Below are 22048 nucleotides of genomic sequence, written 5' to 3'. Positions count from 1 at the left end.
ACCTTTAAGCACGCCTGCGTTCGGATCTCCACTCCCCGTTTTCAAGCACCTTCCCCTGTTACCACCCACATACGCCTCATTCTGTCACTCAAAATAGCAGGCCCTCGCTATATTGCGTACCAACGATTTTCGGCCGCACTGACTGGTTCGCGTATGCGTACTAAAAACCGTACGCATGCGCAGATGTGCGAACATCGCTCGGAACGAGCGTACTGCCGCTAGCGAGTGGCTCTGAATGAGGGCCTTAGTTCTAAATTATCACAGACACACCACTGGATGTATATTTATTTTCTGGAGAACACTGAACACTGAGAACCTGGATCATATTTACAGTATCTGCTTTAACACCCACTTATCAATAAATTATCTGGTACGCATACAAGAGGAATACCTGTTGTGTGTCTACCCTGTTGTTATAGCAGCCAATGAGAGTCAGACAGACTCTCATTGGCTGCTGCGTGCACTGAGGGAGCCGGCTGGAGCCTACTTATGAGCTCCGCCTTCCCGCTCCCCCCCGATGCGGGTGATGGGAGAGACGTCCATGACTTCTCTACCATAGTGCAGAGAAGAGCGGACGTCAGCGGTCACGGCATAATCGGGGATTCAGGTAAGTTTTTTAAATTTTTTTGTGTGTGTAAGGGGGAGCTTCTGGGGGCATACTAGTGGGGGCACAACTACTCGGGGCACATCTAATGGGGGCATACTACTAGGGAAACACTACTGGGAGCATACTACTGGGGGCACAACTACTTGGGGCACTTCTAATGGGGGCACAACTACTTAGGGCACAACTACTTAGGGCACTTCTAATGGGGGCATACTACTGGGGGCATACTACTAGGGACACACTACTGGGGGTACTACTAATGGGGGCATGCTACTGGGGGCATTCTACTAGGGGCACTATTACTTGGGGCACTTCTAACGGGGGTACAACTACTCGGGGCACAATTACTCTGGGCACTTCTAATGGGGGCATACTACTGGGGGCATACTGCTAGGGACACACTACTGGGGGCACTACTATAGGGGGGCATTACCACTGGGGACACTACTAATGGAGGCATTACTACTTGTGGCAGTACTAATGGGGCACTACTAATGGCGGCATTCTACTGGGGGCACTATTAATGGGGGCATATTACTGGGGGCACTGCTAATGGGGGCATACTACTAGGGGCACTACCACTGGGGGCATTACTACAGGGGGCATTACTATTGGCACTACTAGAAGATGCATTACTACTGGGGGCATTGTATAGGGGGCACTACTACTGAGGGAACTGCATAGGGGGCACCATTACTGGGGGCATTGTGTAAGGGACACCACTGCTAGGGGCATTGTGTAAAGGACACTATTGCTGTAGGCATTGTATAAGGGGCATTACTACTGTGGGCTTTGTGTATAAGGGTCACTAATCTGGACATTGTGTAAAAGGGTCACTACTGTGGGCATTGTGTAAAAGGGGCACTACTGTGTGTCATAACATAAATAAGAGACACTACTTTATGGTGTAATGTGAATCAGGGGCACTATGTGTGGTGTAATGTGAATAAGATTGTGCACTGTGACTCCTTGGGCCATAGCCCACTGTGTAAACAAGTACTGTGACTCTGCTGGTCATACCCCACTGGGTTGGTGGGAGGGCCTAAGGAAAATTCCATCTTGTACTACCTTTCATTTCTGCCACTGCTGTGTGGCAATGTTTAATAGATGTGCTTTAAACTGTGGTGTCTGTGTTGCTGCACTGCTGCTCTGTCACTTAGTAACCAGTCAGCTCACTGCAACCTTTGGCCAATAATGGTGAAAACAATACTATAAGCTGCGAGGTGGTCTAAATTGACTATAAATGAATGTTATTGAGGTTAATAATACTCTAGGAAGAAAAAAAAGCCCAATTTATGTGATTTTAGCTTTTTTATACATTTTTGTAAAAAATCCAAATCCAAAACAGGATGACGAATTAGAAAAAAATGGTCCGGTGCACATCCCTAGTGTATAGTCGTCACACTACACTCCTCTTATTATGAGTGACTGCTCAGTCCTTACAATTTGTCGCTTGGTAAAGGTGTTAAGTTTCTAAGGAAAAAAAAGGGGGAGAAGGGCAAGTGCCTGATAGTGTAGTATATTAAGTAACAGTTAGTCTCAGTAAGGTATTCCAATATATATGCGTACCATGGATACACTTGTCGGTTAAGAGTATAAAACAAATCTGTAACAGTCAGCTCTTCATGGCTTCCCACCAGGGAACAACTTTAAATTCACTCCTTCCACTTGGAAATTTGTTCACCATCAAATGATATCACAGCAACTTTGTCTGTCAAACTTTCAATGTCTTACTGCAGTGGTTCCCAAACTGGGTGCTGTGAAAGCAGAACCCTGTTCACAACAACGTAACTGAACCTGAGCAAATGATGGTCTCAAGTGGTCTCTTAAATAAAAAATATTTACTTATATTAGAATAACACACGGCTATGCCTGCGGCTCTCGAATCGAGGGTTCACTCTGCTCATCAGTGTATGGGAGCTCCCATACACTGATGAGGAGAGCAAAACTCTATGACAGACAAAGTTGCTGTGATATCATTTGATGGTGAACACATTTCCAAGTGGAAGGAGTGAATTTAAAGTAGGGGTGAGCGGGTTCGGATTTCTGAAATCCGAACCCCCCCGAGCCCCCCCGATCCGAGTCCGATCCGAGTCAGGCTCGACTTTTCCCGCCTGACTCGGATCTGAAATCGAGGCAAAACGTCATCATCCCGCCTTCCGAGTCTCGCGGGTTTTGGATCCTATATAAGGTACCCGCGTCGGCGCCATTTTCTCACTCGGCTGTGGACAGTGAAGAGGGAGGGTGGGAGTTAGGGCTGTGTAGTGTAGTGTAGTGTAGTGTAGTGCTGCTGTTGTCCACTACTTCAAAGTCCATAGGGGCTGGCTGTGTTGTGCTGTGCTGCTGTTGTTAATAGGGGCTGTGTCCACTACTTCAAAGTCCATAGGGGCTGGCTGGACTGTGTTGTGCAGTCAGTTCTCCATAGGGGCTGTGTCCACTCCAAAGTCCTGTGCAGTGTCCCAGTCCTAAAGGAGTGCTGTAGTGTTGTCCAGGGGGTGCTCTGTCCATCAGGGGTGCTCCCCCCAAGTGCTAAAAAAATAATATATTTTCTGTGTTTGTGAATTGTGTGCGCAGTAGCCGCACGTGCATCAACAAAGTAGTGCCAAGCGTGCGCCTGTGTCATAAGTAAAGGGCCGGCTGGCTTGACCGTTAAAGGGTGCTGTAACCCCCGAAAGTACACTCCAGTCCAAACCAAAAAAAAATTATTTTCTGTGTTTGTGAATTGTGTGCGCAGTAGCCGCACGTGCATCAACAAAGTAGTGCCAAGCGTGCGCCTGTGTCATAAGTAAAGGGCCGGCTGGCTTGACCGTTAAGGGTGCTGTAACCCCCGAAAGTACACTCCAGTCCAAACCAAAAAAAAAATTATTTTCTGTGTTTGTGAATTGTGTGCGCAGTAGCCGCACGTGCATCAACAAAGTAGTGCCAAGCGTGCACCTGTGTCATAAGTAAAGGGCCGGCTGGCTTGACCGTTAAGGGTGCTGTAACCCCCGAAAGTACACTCCAGTCCAAACCAAAAAAAAAATTATTTTCTGTGTTTGTGAATTGTGTGCGCAGTAGCCGCACGTGCATCAACAAAGTAGTGCCAAGCGTGCGCCTGTGTCATAAGTAAAGGGCCGGCTGGCTTGACCGTTAAAGGGTGCTGTAACCCCCAAAGTACACTCCAGTCCAAACCAAAAAAAAAATTATTTTCTGTGTTTGTGAATTGTGTGCGCAGTAGCCGCACGTGCATCAACAAAGTAGTGCCAAGCGTGCGCCTGTGTCATAAGTAAAGGGCCGGCTGGCTTGACCGTTAAAGGGTGCTGTAACCCCCGAAAGTACACTCCAGTCCAAACCAAAAAAAAATTATTTTCTGTGTTTGTGAATTGTGTGCGCAGTAGCCGCACGTGCATCAACAAAGTAGTGCCAAGCGTGCGCCTGTGTCATAAGTAAAGGGCCGGCTGGCTTGACTGTTAAGGGTGCTGTAACCCCCGAGAGTACACTCCAGTCCAAACCAAAAAAAAAATTATTTTCTGTGTTTGTGAATTGTCTGCGCAGTAGCCGCACGTGCATCAACAAAGTAGTGCCAAGCGTGCGCCTGTGTCATAAGTAAAGGGCCGGCTGGCTTGACCGTTAAGGGTGCTGTAACCCCCGAAAGTACACTCCAGTCCAAACCAAAAAAAAAATTATTTTCTGTGTTTGTGAATTGTGTGCGCAGTAGCCGCACGTGCATCAACAAAGTAGTGCCAAGCGTGCGCCTGTGTCATAAGTAAAGGGCCGGCTGGCTTGACCGTTAAAGGGTGCTGTAACCCCCAAAGTACACTCCAGTCCAAACCAAAAAAAAAATTATTTTCTGTGTTTGTGAATTGTGTGCGCAGTAGCCGCACGTGCATCAACAAAGTAGTGCCAAGCGTGCGCCTGTGTCATAAGTAAAGGGCCGGCTGGCTTGACCGTTAAAGGGTGCTGTAACCCCCGAAAGTACACTCCAGTCCAAACCAAAAAAAAATTATTTTCTGTGTTTGTGAATTGTGTGCGCAGTAGCCGCACGTGCATCAACAAAGTAGTGCCAAGCGTGCGCCTGTGTCATAAGTAAAGGGCCGGCTGGCTTGACCGTTAAGGGTGCTGTAACCCCCGAGAGTACACTCCAGTCCAAACCAAAAAAAAAATTATTTTCTGTGTTTGTGAATTGTGTGCGCAGTAGCCGCACGTGCATCAACAAAGTAGTGCCAAGCGTGCGCCTGTGTCATAAGTAAAGGGCCGGCTGGCTTGACCGTTAAGGGTGCTGTAACCCCCGAAAGTACACTCCAGTCCAAACCAAAAAAAAATTATTTTCTGTGTTTGTGAATTGTGTGCGCAGTAGCCGCACGTGCATCAACAAAGTAGTGCCAAGCGTGCGCCTGTGTCATAAGTAAAGATCCGGCTGGCTTGACCGTTAAAGGGTGCTGTAACCCCCGAAAGTACACTCCAGTCCAAACCAAAAAAAAATTATTTTCTGTGTCTGTGAATTGTGTGCGCAGTAGCCGCACGTGCATCAACAAAGTAGTGCCAAGCGTGCGCCTGTGTCATAAGTAAAGGGCCGGCTGGCTTGACCGTTAAGGGTGCTGTAACCCCCGAGAGTACACTCCAGTCCAAACCAAAAAAAAAATTATTTTCTGTGTTTGTGAATTGTGTGCGCAGTAGCCGCACGTGCATCAACAAAGTAGTGCCAAGCGTGCGCCTGTGTCATAAGTAAAGGGTCGGCTGGCTTGACCGTTAAAGGGTGCTGTAACCCCCGAAAGTACACTCCAGTCCAAACCAAAAAAAAATTATTTTCTGTGTTTGTGAATTGTGTGCGCAGTAGCCGCACGTGCATCAACAAAGTAGTGCCAAGCGTGCGCCTGTGTCATAAGTAAAGGGCCGGCTGGCTTGACCGTTAAGGGTGCTGTAACCCCCGAGAGTACACTCTAGTCCAAACCAAAAAAAAAATTATTTTCTGTGTTTGTGAATTGTGTGCGCAGTAGCCGCACGTGCATCAACAAAGTAGTGCCAAGCGTGCGCCTGTGTCATAAGTAAAGGGCCGGCTGGCTTGACAATTAAAGGGTGCTGTAACCCCCAAAGTACACTCCAGTCCAAACCAAAAAAAAAATTATTTTCTGTGTTTGTGAATTGTGTGCGCAGTAGCCGCACGTGCATCAACAAAGTAGTGCCAAGCGTGCGCCTGTGTCATAAGTAAAGGGCCAGCTGGCTTGACCGTTAAAGGGTGCTGTAACCCCCGAAAGTACACTCCAGTCCAAACCAAAAAAAAAAATATTTTCTGTGTTTGTGAATTGTGTGCGCAGTAGCCGCACGTGCATCAACAAAGTAGTGCCAAGAGTGCGCCTGTGTCATAAGGGCCGGCTGGCTTGACCGTTAAAGGGTGCTGTAACCCCCAAAGTACACTCCAGTCCAAACCAAAAAAAAAATTATTTTCTGTGTTTAGCCGCACGTATATATCAAATCGATATAACATAAATGGAGGACCAAACTTTCTCCGATAAAAATAAAATAGAGAAAGATCAAGAACCACTTCCTCCTAGTGCTGAAGCTGCTGCCACTAGTCATGACATAGACGATAACATGCCATCAACGTCGTCTGCCAAGGCCGATGCCCAATGTCATAGTAGAGGGCACATACAATCCCAAATGGCAAAGTTCAGGAAAATGACCTTGAAAAAGACATTTAAATCAGCTGAAGAGAAACGTAAACTTGCCAATATGCCATTTACGACACGGAGTGGCAAGGAACGGCTAAGGTCGATCCCTAGTATGTTCATGACTAGTGGTTCAGCTTCACATGATGATGGAAGCCCTCCTCCCACTAAAAAAATCAAAAGAGTTAAGCTGGCAAAAGCACAGCGAAGAACTGTGCTTTCTAAGAAGATATCACAAATCCCCAAGGAGAGTCCAAGTGTGGTGGTGGTTGCGATGCCTGACCTTCCCAGCACTGGACGGGAAGAGGTGGCTCTTTCCACCATTTGCACGCCCCCTGCAAGTGCTGAAAGGAGCACCCACAGTCCACTTGCTGATATGCAAATTGAAGATGTCACTGTTGAAGTACAACAGGATGAGGATACTGGTGTAGCTGGCGCTGAGGAGGAAGTTGGCGAGGAGGATTCTGATGGTGATGTGGTTTGTTTAAATCAGGCTCCGGGGGAGACAGTTGTTGTCCGTGGGATGAAAAAGCCCATCACGGTCATGCCTGGGCAGAAGACCAAACATTCCACCTCTTTGGTCTGGCAATATTTCTATCCAAATCCGGACAACAACTGTCTTGCCATATGTACCATATGTAAAGGTGAAATAAGTAGGGGTAGGGACGTCAACCACCTAGGAACATCCTCCCTTATACGGCACCTGCAGCGCGTTCATAAAAAGTTACTGTCAAGTTCAGAAACTTTGGCTAAGACCGTAAGCAGTCCAGGGACACCTAAATCCCGTTGTCCTGTTGTATCCAAGCGCCTGCAAACCACACCGTCAACTCCCTCCTCGTCAATTTCCTCCTTAGTCAGGATCGGAAGTAGTCCTGCAGGCCATGTCACTGGCATGACTGACTCTCCTATCCGGGATTCCTCTGGAGGATCCTGCATTGCTACGCCTACTGCTGCCGCTGCTGCTGTTGCTGCTGCTGGGAGTCGTTCATCATCCCAGAGAGGAAGTAGGAACACCACTACTTTTACTAAACAATTGACCCTCCAACAGTCCTTAGCGAGGAGGATGAAGTACGACAGCAGTCATCCTGAAGCAAAACGTATAACTGAGGCCTTGACTGCTATGTTGGTGTTAGACGTGCATCCGGTATCCGCCATTAGTGCAGTGGGATTTAGACAATTGATGGAGGTAGTGTGTCCCCGGTTCCAAATCCCGTCTAGAGTCCACTTCACTAGGCAGGCGATACCGAGACTGTACAGAAACGTCAGAAAAAGTGTCCTCAGTGTCCTGAAAAATGCCATTGTACACAATGTCCACTTAACCACGGACATGTGGACAAGTGGAACAGGGCAGACTAAGGACTATATGAATGTGACAGCCCACTGGGTAGATGTATCACCTTACGCAGCAACAGCAGCAGCGTCACCAGTAGCAGCATCTCAGAAACGCCAGCTCGTTACAAGGCAGGCTACGCTGTGTATCACCGGTTTCAGTAAGAGGCACACCGCCGACAACCTCTTAGAGAAACTGAGGGAAATCATCGCCCAGTGGCTTACCCCACTTAGACTCTCCTGGGGATTTGTGATATCTGACAACGCCACCAATATTGTGCGGGCATTACATCTGGGCAAATTCCAGCACGTCCCATGTTTTGCTCACACAATAAACTTGGTGGTGCAGAATTTTCTGAAAAGCGACAGGGGCGTGCAGGAGACGCTTTGGGTGGCCTGAAAAATTTCTGGCCACTTTCGCCATTCAGCGACTGCGTGCCGAAGACTGGAGCACCAGCAAACACTCTTGAACCTGCCCCGCCATCACCTGAAGCAAGAGGTTGTGACGCGGTGGAACTCAACCCTCTATATGCTTCAGAGGATGGAGGAGCAGCAAAAGGCCATACAAGCCTATACATCCACCTATGACATAGGCAAAGGAGGGGGTATGCACCTGACTCAAGCGCAGTGGAGAATGATTTCCGTGTTGTGCAAGGTTCTCCAGCCCTTCGAACTTGCCACACGTGAAGTCAGTTCAGACACAGCCAGCTTGAGTCAGGTCATTCCCCTCATCAGGCTTTTGCAGAAGCAGCTGGAGAAAGTGAAGGAGGAGCTAAGACGGAGCGATTCCGCTCGGCATGTGGGACTTGTGGATGAAGCCCTTCATTCGCTTTGCCAGGATTCCAGGGTGGTCAATCTGTTGAAATCAGACCACTACATTTTGGCCACCGTGCTTGATCCTAGGTTTAAAGCCTATGTGGTGTCTCTCTTTCCGGCCGACACAAGCCTGCAGAGGTGCAAAGACCTGCTGGTGAACACACTGTCAGCTGAAGCGGAACGTGACACGTCAACGGCTCCTTCTTCATTTTCTCCCGCAACTGGGGCTGCCAGGAAAAAACTTAGGTATCCTAAGCAACCCGCTGGCGGTGATGCAGGGCAGGCAGGACCAAGTTTGGACATCTGGTCCGGACTGAAGGACCTGGCAACAATTTCTGACATGTCTACTGTCACTGCATATGATACTGTCACCATTGACAGAATGGTGGAGGATTACATCGGTGACAGCATCCAAGTAGGCATGTCAGACAGTCCATACCTGTACTGGCAGGAAAAAGAGGCAATTTGGAGGCCCCTGTACAAGCTGGCTCTATTTTACCTGAGTTGCCCCCCCTCCAGTGTGTACTCCGAAAGAGTGTTTAGTGCAGCCGGGAACCTTGTCAGCGAAAGGCGTAGGAGGTTGCTTCCACAGAATGTGGAGAAGATGATGTTCATCAAAATGAATTATCAGCTCTTCCAGGGAGACCAGCCTCCAGAAGGTACAGAGGGACCTGTGGTGGTGGATTCAAGTGGGGACGAGTTAATACTTTGTGAGGATGAGGATGTACACACTGAAGAGGGTGAGGAATCGGTGGATGAGGAGGATGAGGATGACATCTTGCCTCCGTAGAGCCAGTTTGTGCAGGGACACATTAATTGCCAGCTTGTTTTGTGGGGGCCCAAACGAACCAATCATTTCAGCCACAGTTGTGTGGCAGACCCTGGCGCTGAAATGATTGATTTGTTAAAGAGTGCATGTCCTGTTTATACAACATAAGGGTGGGTGGGAGGGCCCAAGGACAATTCCATCTTGCACTTCTTTTTTTTCTTTGCATTATGTACAGTTTGGGGCCTAGTTTTTCTAACTGCCATCCTGTCTGCCACTGCAGTGTCACTCCTAGATGGGTCACGTGTTTGTGCCGCCCACTCGTGTCGCTTAGCATAGTCATCCAGCTACCTCGGTGCAACCTTTTGGACATGAAAACACTATTGTGAGGTGTGAGGTGTTCAGAATAGACTGGAAATGAGTGGAAATTAAGGTTATTGAGGTTAATAATAGCATAGGAGCAGAGAAACCAACAAATTCTGTGATTTTAGCTGTTTTTATGCTTTTTAAAAAAAAAATACAGATCCAAAACACAAAACCCAGAACCCAAAACACGGAAGGGTGGTTTTGGCAAAACCAATCCAGATCCAAAACACGAAGAAAGATCCAGATCCAAAACCAAAACACAAAACACGAAAAGTGGCCGGTGCACACCCCTAATTTAAAGTTGTTCTCTGGTGGGAAGCCCTGAAGAGCTGACTGTTAAAGGGGAGGTGCCAGGACAGGAAAGAGAAGAAGTCGGGGTTATTCATGAAATCACCCCCCCTAAAAAAAAGTCTAGATCCGCCCCTGATTGAAGGTGTGGGGATGACTTCTGCGAGTGCTGTTCAATAATGATGACGGTTTTATCGGCTTGCGTAATATCAATGGACGTCATGGGTATTGCACACACATGATCCCTTGCTTTAGTTGAACGGATACACACATTAGCGTAATGTAGTAAATCTACTGGACTGAGAATCAGCGTGATAATAACCAACTGCAGTATGGTTGTTATATCATATTCAGCATTACAAGACATTATTGAGCTAATTCATCTCCCGTATAATGGAAGACATTTTACTGCCCCACCATGTTGACGTACTGACACATGTGCATACATGTAAACTATGCGTATATGGCCAGAAGTCGGTGCATGACATCAGAAAGAAGATGAAGAACTGTAATTTTTCTGCATTAGTTTTAATGTGGTGGAAAGGAATGCTCTGAGGGGTATTAGCAGCATTATGCCAGCAAGCAGCATAACAGGGCATTACTATGTATTAGCACTATAATGTATTCTATCTTCTCTTTTTCAGGCCCTGAAAACAGGTCAGCAGAGCCAGCAGAGATGCCTTCTGAAGGTAAGTAGTTGAGTGCCAGAGGACGCCTTAAACAAATTGTAGTATAGAAAGATTAGTGACTTCTGTAAGTTGCAGTGTTTGTGTGGTTATAGTAACTGAATGAATGACCTAAACCAAATAAGTAAAAATTATGTTTCGTGGACATCAATATATTAAATTGTTTTCATGAAGTCCTTCATCTACAATGTCTGCATGCAACATTTTTCCGTTGCCTGGGTTTAAATCTTCAAGTTGTTAAGTTTTATTATGTGATGTCGTCCAAATCCATCCAGTGGAAGGCCCAGAACAGGCTCCCTGGGTCTAAGTTCTGCCTGGCATATTCCACCATGAGGTCGACCGAAAACCCAACCACTCCATTAGGCACCTCAAACCAATTACCACCCCTCTGTGAAGTTTTCATCCAAATCCATCCAGTGGAAGGCCCAGAACAGGCTCCCCTGGTCAAAGTTCTGTCCACACTCCCCGGGTCAAAGTTCTGCCTAATGTACACCAACGGGAGGTCTGACCAGTACCTCAACCCCCTAGTTTGTCTTCTGTGATCCAGTGTTACCACTCTGTGAAGTTTTTGTCCAAATCACCTCAGTGGAAGGCTCAGAACAGGCCCCCCGGGACCCTAACCCTCCTAAACCCAGTCCAGGATCCAACTGGACCACCCCACGTTGGTTTCATTCCAATCATTCCAACACTTTTGCACCTATACAATATATCCAGCAAAGTGCATTAAAGAAGCAATTCAATTGTTTTTTAGGGCGCAATGATTAACGGCTGCCCAATGTAGCAATTAAATTCTTTGTCACGTCCAATTAGACTGGGTTTAGCTGAGTAAAATGGCTAAACCCATCTAAAGTCTATATTTACTAAAGATCGATTTTAATCTATTTTGATCCCTTTAATATCGATGAAATCGATCAGAATCGATCATTGATATGTGTTTCTGGGGCTAAATCGCACATTTACTAATACTTAAAAAAAAATCTAAAATTGTCTGTTAGTAGATACACGACATTGATGATAATTGCTCCTTAGTAAATATACCCCATTAACGCGCCCAAACAGCAGTTTATGCGCCCATAACCAGGATTTATCTCACATTTCTGCTCGCCACCTCAAGAGGGTGCAGAAATGTGTGCAGCCATGGCTATTTGGGGTCGAACAGAGCAACAATTAAATTGCTCCATCAGGTGCCCATTAGGAAAGTGTCACGATAAAAACAATTGAATTGCACTTTTGGGTGCCCATTAGGAAAGTGTTGTGATGAAAAAAACAATTGAATTGCACTTTTGGGGTGCTCCTTAGGAAAGTGTTCTGATAAAAACAATTGAATTGCACTTTTGGGGTGCCCATTAGGAAAGTGTTGTGATAAAAACAATTGAATCGCCCCCTTAATCCAAAATGCCAGTTCAGGAAAATCAGACATTAGCATTGCACAAGGCATTTCATGCTAAATAGAGTCACTGCATTGGTGTAACTAGTCTATAAAAGCAGTGCGAAAAACTGTCTACATGATAAGAATATCAACAAAGCGTCCCTGGTGGTCTAGCAGTGACTAACCTGGTACAACTGGTCCAGCTCCAGTGATGTCCTGTCGGTCCGGCAGACATCTGATGATGACTTCCGGCGGATCCAACGGCACTTACGGCAGTATGTCTAACCCCTAACCCTCCCCTTAGTGCTTAACCTCCCCTCCCGTAGCCTAACCCTAATCCTCTGCTGCCGGTCCACTCAGAATGTCGGCATTTCACATGTTGACATTTCACATAATGCATACGCGGACATGTTCTATGTTGACATTTTAACAATGTAGACATCATCATTTTCAACATTGTGATGCCAACATAATGAATTGTGACACTGTAAATGTTGACATTTTAACTACATCCCTGAGCTGGACATCAGGCTTCATCCTTTACTGTTAATGGGAAGTATTTTGCATGTCCCAAGAAGAAAAGTGTGTGTCTAGATGATTTTTCAGTCTCTCTGCACACTTAGGGGGAAAGTTACTAAGGGTCGAGTTTTGCCGATTTGCTGCTTTTCAGTGATAGGCCCATGATTTAGCAAGTCGGAGATTTACTAAGGGCCAATTCGCATAGATATCTCATGTCAAACCCAAATTCGTAAGCCAAATTACGGCATCTCACCATCGAACTAAACATCATTGGATTAACATTTACATCACTGCAATTCACGAATTTACTAAGAATCGTGTTTGCAAACTCACACCCAAATCCCTAAGCAATGCACAAAATGAATAAAGGCAAAAAAAATCTTATTGATTTGAAGCCAGCACGGATCACCAACCCCTTGGTTCAGGTCCTCTTCGGTCCATGTAGGCATCCAGGGTCTTGGTAAAACAAAAACATGAAATAGCCGAACCCTACAGACTTGGGGCCTGATTCAGACCAGCTCGAAGCCAGACAATGTTTGCAATCTGCGCATGCATCGCAGTGTGTGTGTGTGCACAAACTTGTCAATGCAATCAGGTAGCGTTCGCTCACTGCGCAGAGACAGCACGCTAGCTAGAATGACAGGACAATCCGATTGTGGGTGATGACAGGGGATGGTCCATGAAAACGGGTGGTGCGAACGCAGGCGTACCTGAGCATCTTGACGCCGTTTCAGAGGCGTGCATAATTAAGACGCAGCATCATAGCACACATCACATGGTTGAATTACACACTGAAGCGCTCGCAGTGCTTGCGGTAGGGTATGGTCAACCACAAGTTCTGCGTTCGCTTCCGATGGTACTCGATGTTACCGTTGGTTCCATACACATCCTGGAGATGACGTGCATAAGTGGGCATCTTAAGACAGGCTGGTGGGCGTCGGCATACACACCTCGATCGCACGCCAAGACATAGTGGGCGTGCTAATGCCTTGCCGTGCAATCGTGGATTTGCATACTTTCCCTGTGTGCAAACACATTTAGCGAGCGGGTATGAATCGAGCCCTCAGTGCTGTCACTTGAGAACAGTACAACGCGAATGAGTCTTCAGCCGCTGTCTTCTCCATAGAAATCTATGCGCGTGAAGAACCTGTGTACTGTGTCCCATGGCTTTGGCATTACTCCCAGCTAGGAAAAGCCCAGTGCTGGTCCTGGAAATACGGGGTCACCCTATGTATTTTTTCCCCGTACTTCCAGCACCAGGACCAGGACCGGCTCAAGAGCCCGGTGCTGATTGTTGAAAATATGACGTACCCCCATGCCATTTTGCCCCTCTTTTTTAACAACCAGGTCCGACTCACATAGCCCAGTGCTGGTTGTGCTTTTGATGGGGGACCCCATGTAATTTTTTTCATTATTAAATTAACCCTTAAACACACTTTTAACACAAAAGCCTGCACTGATCTCACTGATCTGTGCAGGATTTACACCAAACACGCTCCTTTATTACAGCTAAATGTGCACAATATGACTAACTCCCAGCACGAACAACACGATTCCCACCACCATCGGACGACACGAGTCAGAGGAAAATGTTCCAGCGATAAGGTTAAATTAGAGATTGCAGCCCAACACAATTCTTAGTAAATACCCGCCCCCCCAGGCTCACATTTAATTAACAGAGATCTGAAAACAAGAGAGCAGGGATGCAGGTTGAGCCATCCAAGTCGACAAAGGAACACCAAAAGAAGTTTGATACATCGAGTGCCTGTTTAAATGGCCTTGAGGGTCCAGAAAAAGACCTTGGGGTTTCCATAACAGAGATTTGTCCAAACTTAGATCTGTATAGTAGACTATTTATGGCCTGTAGATATTTAATGTAGACCATTTTTATATTTGAGTATGTCTGAGAATTTGTTTATATGTAAAATGACTGTTAAAACAAGTCTTGGTGTATATTTATCATTTTTGGCAGTGGTGTCGTGAAAAGTATAGTTTCCATACATCTATTTAACTTCTATTCAACAGGCATTGCTATCACTTTACTTCCAGTTCGTACACTACAGGCTGGATGTATCAAGTGTCGCATAAACTATGCAGTACATCCTGCCCCTCATTGTATGTAGACCGGTGTTTAATAATGCAGATATTCATAGATACTTACCACCTAAAAGGGTGTTTCTTATATATAGAGCCACCCTGGTGATGTTCTGACCCAGGAGTACTATTGCAGCCGTCGGCTTACGCAAGCCATGGGGGGGAATGAGAGGGATCCTTTAGGAATGCATTGTGTAAAGAAGCCCATAAGCTTCTATAGACGAGGTCATTTATAGATAGCATAGCCTCGCTGGCAGAAGCAGCAGAAAGTTACACTTTCTGGAGCTTTCTGTATATAAGCACAAAGCAGTCCCATAGAAGTCTATGGGGCTTGCAGTGCCTGTGGTCCACAGTGGATATCTCTGATATCTGCTGTTGACCATTTAATGCACATGGGGAACCCTCCAAAAATGGCACCTTTCTGAGGGTTAACTGCATTTTTTTGATTGATACATCCCGTCCTTAGGGGGGAAAGTATCAAATCTTTGAAACAGATATGTAGCACAGTAAATACAATGACAGTTAGGCAACTTCTCCACTTTATGTCTCTCGAAGGTTTGATCCATCTCCCCCTTAAGCCATAAGTCCATGCATTTGCCTAAGGGTTAGGCCCATTTTTTGTAGCCTAACCCTAACTCTCCCCCCCAAAACCTAACCCTAACCCTGCAAAGCTGCCTAAACCTAACCCCTCCCCCCCACCGCAGCTAACAACAAGGACGCCCCGGATTTACCTCGCTCTGGATGGCATTTTGTGATCACCAGGAGGGGAGGAGCATGAAGGCTGCTGGGGAAGAATCAGAAGATCCCTCTCCTGATATGCTCTTCCCAAAGGCACAGAGTGTATGATGCCATCTGCAGGTGGCATTAGCTGTCGGGGCCAAGCTTTACACTGAGCTTGGTAAATTGGGCTAGTCTGCAAACCCCATTGAAAATAATGGGGACTGCACTCTGCAGATTTAGTTAAATTGGAGGGATACGTAAATCATACAGAAACAGGGGAACTACATTGATAAATAGGCTCCTTTGTCATTTATCATCACATGTCCTAAAGTACTGTATCTGTGTAACAAACACAATAAATATATAAAATACAACAAATTTTTGTTTTTAGTGCATTTGTTTGTAGTTGATAGTTGGTCAGTGTATGGCCATCTTATTGTTACTGTCTCTCAACGGGCCTAATTTATCAACGAGTTTTATCATTCACAACGAGTGATAAAACACGTTGTGTATGATAAATGGGGCTCCTGCCAAGTAGTTCCCAATTGTCATTTTTCAAACAGATGACAGTTAGGAGCTGATTGGCTGGGGCGCCATTATAATATGCAACGTGTTTTATCACTCGTTGTGAATGATAAAACTCGTTGATAATTGAGGCCCAATGACTTGTATAAGTAACTGTCTTTCTCATCCTCAGATTCCCCTGAAGCCAAAACATTCTCCCCTCCAGTCTTCCACGTAGGCAGTTTCATTGGAGGAGGAGTCTTGGTGATACTGTTACAGACCATTGGATACTTTGTCCTGAAACACCTACGTGGGCCAGAAAGTGACTACCAGACCATGTGAGACATTATTGCTTTATAATCTACATATGATCTGATAATAATACCACACAATAGAGCAACATGTAAATCTGTTCCATTTTTATAAGGTTCTAGAGTGCACTATGGGCCTGATTCAGAGATGTACCCAAACCTGAAGGTTTGTGTACATCTCTGACGGTTACTGATCGGCGCAGGTGCAGGATCTGTACTGCACATGTACTGATCACTGACTGTGACCCCCCCCTAAGCTACAGCATGATTCGCAAGCTAGGGCTGTTTGGGGGCGGGGAAGGGGAGAGGCGCTGAGAGGGGGGAGAGCTAGTACTAATCACCCGGGCTTATTAGAGGGGCCCAGTGGGGGCCCTGGTCCGACGCTGCTCCCCCTCACTTCCACCTGTCAGCAGCCCAGCACATGCTGCTGTGTGCTGGCTGCAGTGGGAGACTGCTCACTGCTGCCGAGGAGCAGCAACAGCAGTCTCCTCTGCCAGTGGGGGGGAGCGATCACACCGGTTCACACACACACACACACCCACAGATTTCCGCTAGGCTGAGGGCCTCCCTGGTGCACAACGCCCCCTCTCCCCGATGCTGCAAAAAGGGGTATATTTTTTACTAAGGGAGCGTGGCCACGCCTCCAGCGATCAGGCTGCACACCTTTATCTGGGCCCGGGCTGTCTCTCTACGGTCATGGGGAAGGGGGGGTGATAGTCAGCGTTCTGGAAAAGGGGACCTGTGCTTAGTGTATAGTGTACAACTCTGAATTAGTCCCCATATACGTTGCTATGCACATGCTCCGGGCCTGATTCAGAGATGTACGCTATTCCGATATTTACGCAGTTGAGCAATTAACAGGTTACAGCGCATGAGTCACTGTCGCATGCACCAAGGTACCTCTACGATGCCACTTGCTGTGAGGATTACTTCGTAAAGTGATTTACATTCAGGGACCATTTGGGGGAGTTAATGGGGATTGGAGGCAGAAAACACATGTGTATCCTGATGTCGTAGTCTGCGTCCCATACATAGATAAAGTGGTACCGACGTCTCAGTTCAGACGGCCATTCTGTGTGTCCATAGGGCTACTCAGATGGCCGATTATCAAAGGATCTGTGACCACCACTGCATATTTCTACACACTTGCCTGGAACTGCTAAACCACCGCTGGGCGTCTCAATACATTTCCTACCGGCTACAGCATTAGTATATTTTAGTACAGTAGCTGCGAATGCATTGGTGTACATCTCTGAGTCAGGTGCTTTGTACCTTGTTCCACAATGATCTTGTTACTTTTTCTAATTTTTTTCACATTTTTTTATTATTTTTCCTTGTCAGTCCTTGTCTATTCTAATCCTTCTATCACTGTAAGCGGAAGATGTATCAAACCTTCTAAGAAGACAGGTGGACAGCAACCAATTAGATTCTACCTATCATTTTATAGAATATACTAGATAAATGATAGCTAGAAGCTGATTGGTTGCTATGGATAACTTCTCGACCTGTCCTCTTTATAGGGTTTGATACTGAACAGTACATCTCCCCTTTGATAACATAAACCATCACAAAATATTTTCACCAATTATTACGTCACTGAAGCAGTATGTCACTGTACACACGTACTTGTAAAATAAGCCAAGCGCACCATGCATATTTTGCAATGACCATATCTACAGTTAAACATATAAGTATATATTTAATCCTATGCATAAACAAAAATATGTATAATACTTTGTAATATAATACAGAGATTTATACTTTTACTAGTATTAATAACAGGATGTAGTTATGACACAGGCGGCTGCGATGCCGCCGCACTATATTCCGACGGGGAAAGCCCAACAAGGGATTTAAGAGAGGCATCAGTATTTCGACGCCTATCTTAATCCCGACACCAGAATACAGAATGACGCCAGCCAGAACAAGGTAAATCTATGTATCCTATGTTCTATAGTGTAGACAATAATGTAGTAAATATTGTATTGTACGGATAATAGTGTTGCAGGAATTGATCAAGGAATGCAAGGATTATAATATTGCCCTGCAGAGATTAATATAATATTACAGGGATTTTAAACATATTTTCTGTAGTGCAGGTAATAATTAAAAAAAACTATTTTATCCTGAAGGTATTATACATCTAATTTCTGCAGTGCAGTGTTAATAATATAAACAATATTCCTAATGTTATTTTACTGCAGTCCAGTGTTAATAATAAACAATAATAATAATAATACTTATCCCTAAATTCTTTTTTGTAGTGCAGGAACTTGCTTGTCTCCAGGGGCAGCTGGGGCAGGCAGCAGGTGAATGAATAGCCAAGGCAGTCCTAGGTCTGTTCTCATATCGAACAGATCCTGAGTCTACCAGATGCTCATGCATACAGTATCCACGTGTACGCTGTACGCTGGCCAGGTGTGATGACACCAATTTAGTAAAAAACAAATAACATAAACAAAGGTGACACATCTAATAGGACAGTCGCATATGCTCCACATGACATGAGTCAATACACTTAACATTCTACTTTATAAGTATTGCAACCACTACATGAAATCATTTGCTATCTAGATGATTTTGGAAGGGGCCAACCAATAATTCTGTACCTCTTTATAAGTATACAAGCTATACCATTTAGAGCTATGTAATCAATAACAGATTCAGCAGCGGATGAAATGCCGATTAAGTCGCACTGCGCACACGCCACGATTGCTTTGAGATTACGTACGCACAGAGGATCCATTCGTAAAGTGAGTGTCATGTGGTCAGCAGCGATTAGGGGAGGTAACGGGGGGAGTTATTAGGTAAACAAGGCGTATCTGACTATTTAAATGCAGTTTCATGGGCGTGCATAAATTAGCCATTGCGATTGCTGTTGCTGCATGAGAGCTCTCTGTGTGCGAGGAGAGCTGCAGTGTTTGCGGCTGGTCAGACTTTCCGTACATGCTGCGTGACTGCTTGATGTGCATCAATGGTAGACAGATATGAGAAGGCAGCAGTGGACATCTTTATGATAGCTATGCTTTGGCAAACATTAGCTTATTTTCACAACTTCCGTGTAAAATTGCAGCTACGATCGCATTTACGTCCTCTGCTGAATTAGGCCCTATGATCGTTATTTATATATTATAAAAGTTATACAATACTAGCGAAAATAACAAATGTAGAAAGTTAATACACAAGGAGGCACTATCGGATATACAGTTGGTGTGTAATCTCTGTGGGTACTTCTAACACATTAATATACACCCTGAAAAGGACTCTTGGTGACTTTGTGTGACAAACTAGGGTGGAAAATAATTTTTCTTAATGTCCTCCACATATAAGCCGTTGAAAGGAAGGCTAAGTAGGGTGTGTGCATGGGGTATACAATCGGGAAACCGGCCTCCATAATACCGGCAGCCAGCTTCCCGACTGTCACATCCCGGCGAGAATGAAATGACATTTCCCTGATGCCGGGAGACAGCGGACAGTCGCGGGGGGGAGGGATAGGTTTAGGGCACCCGGGGTGGACTTAGGGTTAGGCACCCCCCCGGGAGGGTTAGGGTTAGGCTAGGGGAAGGGAGGGTTAGGGTTAGGCACCCCCGGGGGGGACTTAGGGTTAGGCACCCCCCCGGGGAACTTAGGTTTGGGCAGCGGGGAAGGGGGGGGGTTAGGGTAAGGCACTTAGAGGGGGGATTAGGGTTAGGCACTTGGGGGAGAGGTTAAAGTTAGGCACCCCTAAGGAGGGTTAGTGTTAGGGGGTTAGGTTAGGTTAGTATATACTTACCTTAGCGACGATCGGGATTTCCAGCGCTGTTGGGCTTCCGCTGCTGGGCTCTGCTCATCGGCCAGGAGCTGCCGGGAATCGAAACGCCGGCCATGCGGCCGGTGGTATTTCATACCGATTCCGTGCATGGCAAGCGCTGTGAAATTGAACCACTCACATGTGGCCTAATTGCTCATAGACCTAGCCATTCAGCAATCAGGGTGAATGATTGTTGAGAAATGTAGAACTGTTCACAATGCAGTCAGTATTCCTGGGAACACTTATGAAACAACATTATCATTTGGTTTAAATTTGCATTATATAATTATTATCCAATCATAGATTATGTCTAATCTACAGTCTGTTCTCTTATTTTGCAGGGAGGAGACTCCTCAGTAGGACTTCTGACTCTTTTCATCTTGATGGCCTGACAAGTCGCACATTGCTTCTAAAGTGGAAATGTTTCAGTTACAAGTTTGACAGCATCAGATCACTGCACAACATGATTATATGTTTAACATATACATGCTTTATGGATTTGTTCTGTATTTCTGTTCTTCATTCCATGAAGATCCCTCTACAGACTACTTACCATATAATGACCATGTTTCATCACTCCTAATTGTTAGTTAATTTGCTGTACCGCCTTCTAATTGGTTCTTCAGTATTTAGATCCTCTCATTCTGTATACATACCTGCTGACTCCCTGCAATGGAAAAAAGGGACTTATGTCTATCAATATATGAAGCCATGTGTATTTCTTATTGCCCTGATCATCATCTATAAATAGGTCTTCCTCATCTCGCCTTTATTTATGCCGCACATCATTTACCATGAATTAATTTCTCTCCCTGTCATGACCCTGTCTGTATTGATTCTCAACTGAGATGACACCTTAGAAAAGCTAATATAAATGTAATTCAGGTGGAGTCTTTCTAACTGTGAGCTGGCCCAGGGCTGGATTGGCCCACAGGGGTACAGGGGAAATCCCTGGTGGGCCCCACTACCTGAGAGCCACACCCCCTCATCTTGGTGTCATGTTCCAGACTGTGCACTGAATTGCATGCTGTTACACTATTGAAGGGTCAGTTACCTTGTAGAGCATGACCACTGAAAACCATTGGTACTTTGTTTTCTTCTATAGAAACTACAACAATATTGGCCTAATAGTTAGTCAAGCAACTGCGGTGACTGGTCACACCCCCACTGGTGGATGACCACACCCATTAAGCATGGGCCCCCTACTACAGCATTGCCCCGATGGGCCCTTATACCCCATTCTGACACTGAGCTGGCCTCTAAGCAGAAGGTACAGACCACTTAGTGAAATCAAGATACCTGGGAGCTGTGCTCTATTCAGTGACCACTATCAGGACATGGAGAAGCTTGTAGCAAGGGGTGGTGTTGAAAGTGGAGAGTGCAGACTCCATCTTACAGTCCCTTCAGAGAGGCTTCATTCGCTGTACCAAGATGAACACCAAGGTTAGTGCTGTGCATACACTGTGCCATCTTGTCTCTGTGTTGAGTGTCACAGTGGGAGATGTATGTCTCCTACTTAGCTATAGAGACCCATGATTACCTGTGATAGTAACGCTGTTCCAGCATCTTACACCACTACACACTAAACAGCATACACTCACCAGCTGGTGAGCTGTATGAAGCCCCATTTTGCTCAAGCTCTGCTCCATCTACCATTGTGTATAACAGTGAGTATGACTGTACCTGTTCTATCTTCAATAAACCACCACCACTGGTTAAGTAACTGGTCTGTTAATAGTTTCTAGTCATCCATTGGTGTGTGGCTAAATCTTCTGCAACATCAACACCTGTACACACATATAATTTCCAGCAATACTGAGAGCAATAAAAGATGGGCACTGATCCTGTGCTGTGAGATCAAGGGATCGTCAGCCCCTCACTTCATGTAATTGACTGGGGAAGGTGGTTAATTAGGTAGGGCTGTAATAAATGCTGTACGGCTGCTACTCTTACACAGGGCATGATGTCCTGGGGTTGACATGTCTGCTGCCCCAGCTCATAATTCTTCTGCCCACCTGCTGTAGTGCTGGCGCACTCGCCGCAATAGATGTTATAGGTGTGGTATGCCCAACTGTCCACTGCTTCTCTCCTCCTCTGATTCTGGCTCTAGAGATAATGGGTATCTGTCACAAGCCGCTCATGTGAATGCCGGGCGACCGTTCGCTGAACTCCTCCTATCAACTGTCCATCATCCCTGCTCTGTTCTGGATTGCTTCCTGCGGCTATTTCCTTCTGGTG

The 22048-nt window shown here is 45.9% G+C and overlaps 1 protein-coding gene across 1 annotated transcript in view; it reads left to right on the top strand.

Moving 5' to 3' along the window:
- Positions 1–21497, top strand: part of CD164L2 (CD164 molecule like 2) — a 47880-nt gene extending 26383 nt beyond the window's left edge. Inside the window, exons 4-6 of the mRNA XM_088442113.1 lie at positions 10462–10506; positions 15903–16047; positions 20152–21497. Coding sequence (XP_088298239.1) covers positions 10462–10506; positions 15903–16047; positions 20152–20170 — 209 coding nt within the window. The 3' untranslated portion in view covers positions 20171–21497. The remainder of the gene's footprint in view (positions 1–10461; positions 10507–15902; positions 16048–20151) is intronic.
- Positions 21498–22048: the final 551 nt, after the last annotated feature.

The sequence above is a fragment of the Taudactylus pleione genome, unplaced genomic scaffold (genome assembly GCF_031769625.1).
Source record: "Taudactylus pleione unplaced genomic scaffold, aTauple2 ptg000305l, whole genome shotgun sequence".
NCBI lineage: Eukaryota > Metazoa > Chordata > Amphibia > Anura > Myobatrachidae > Taudactylus > Taudactylus pleione.
The sequence above is the reverse complement of the archived record's forward strand: the minus strand, read 5'-3'. Positions and strand labels throughout refer to the sequence as shown.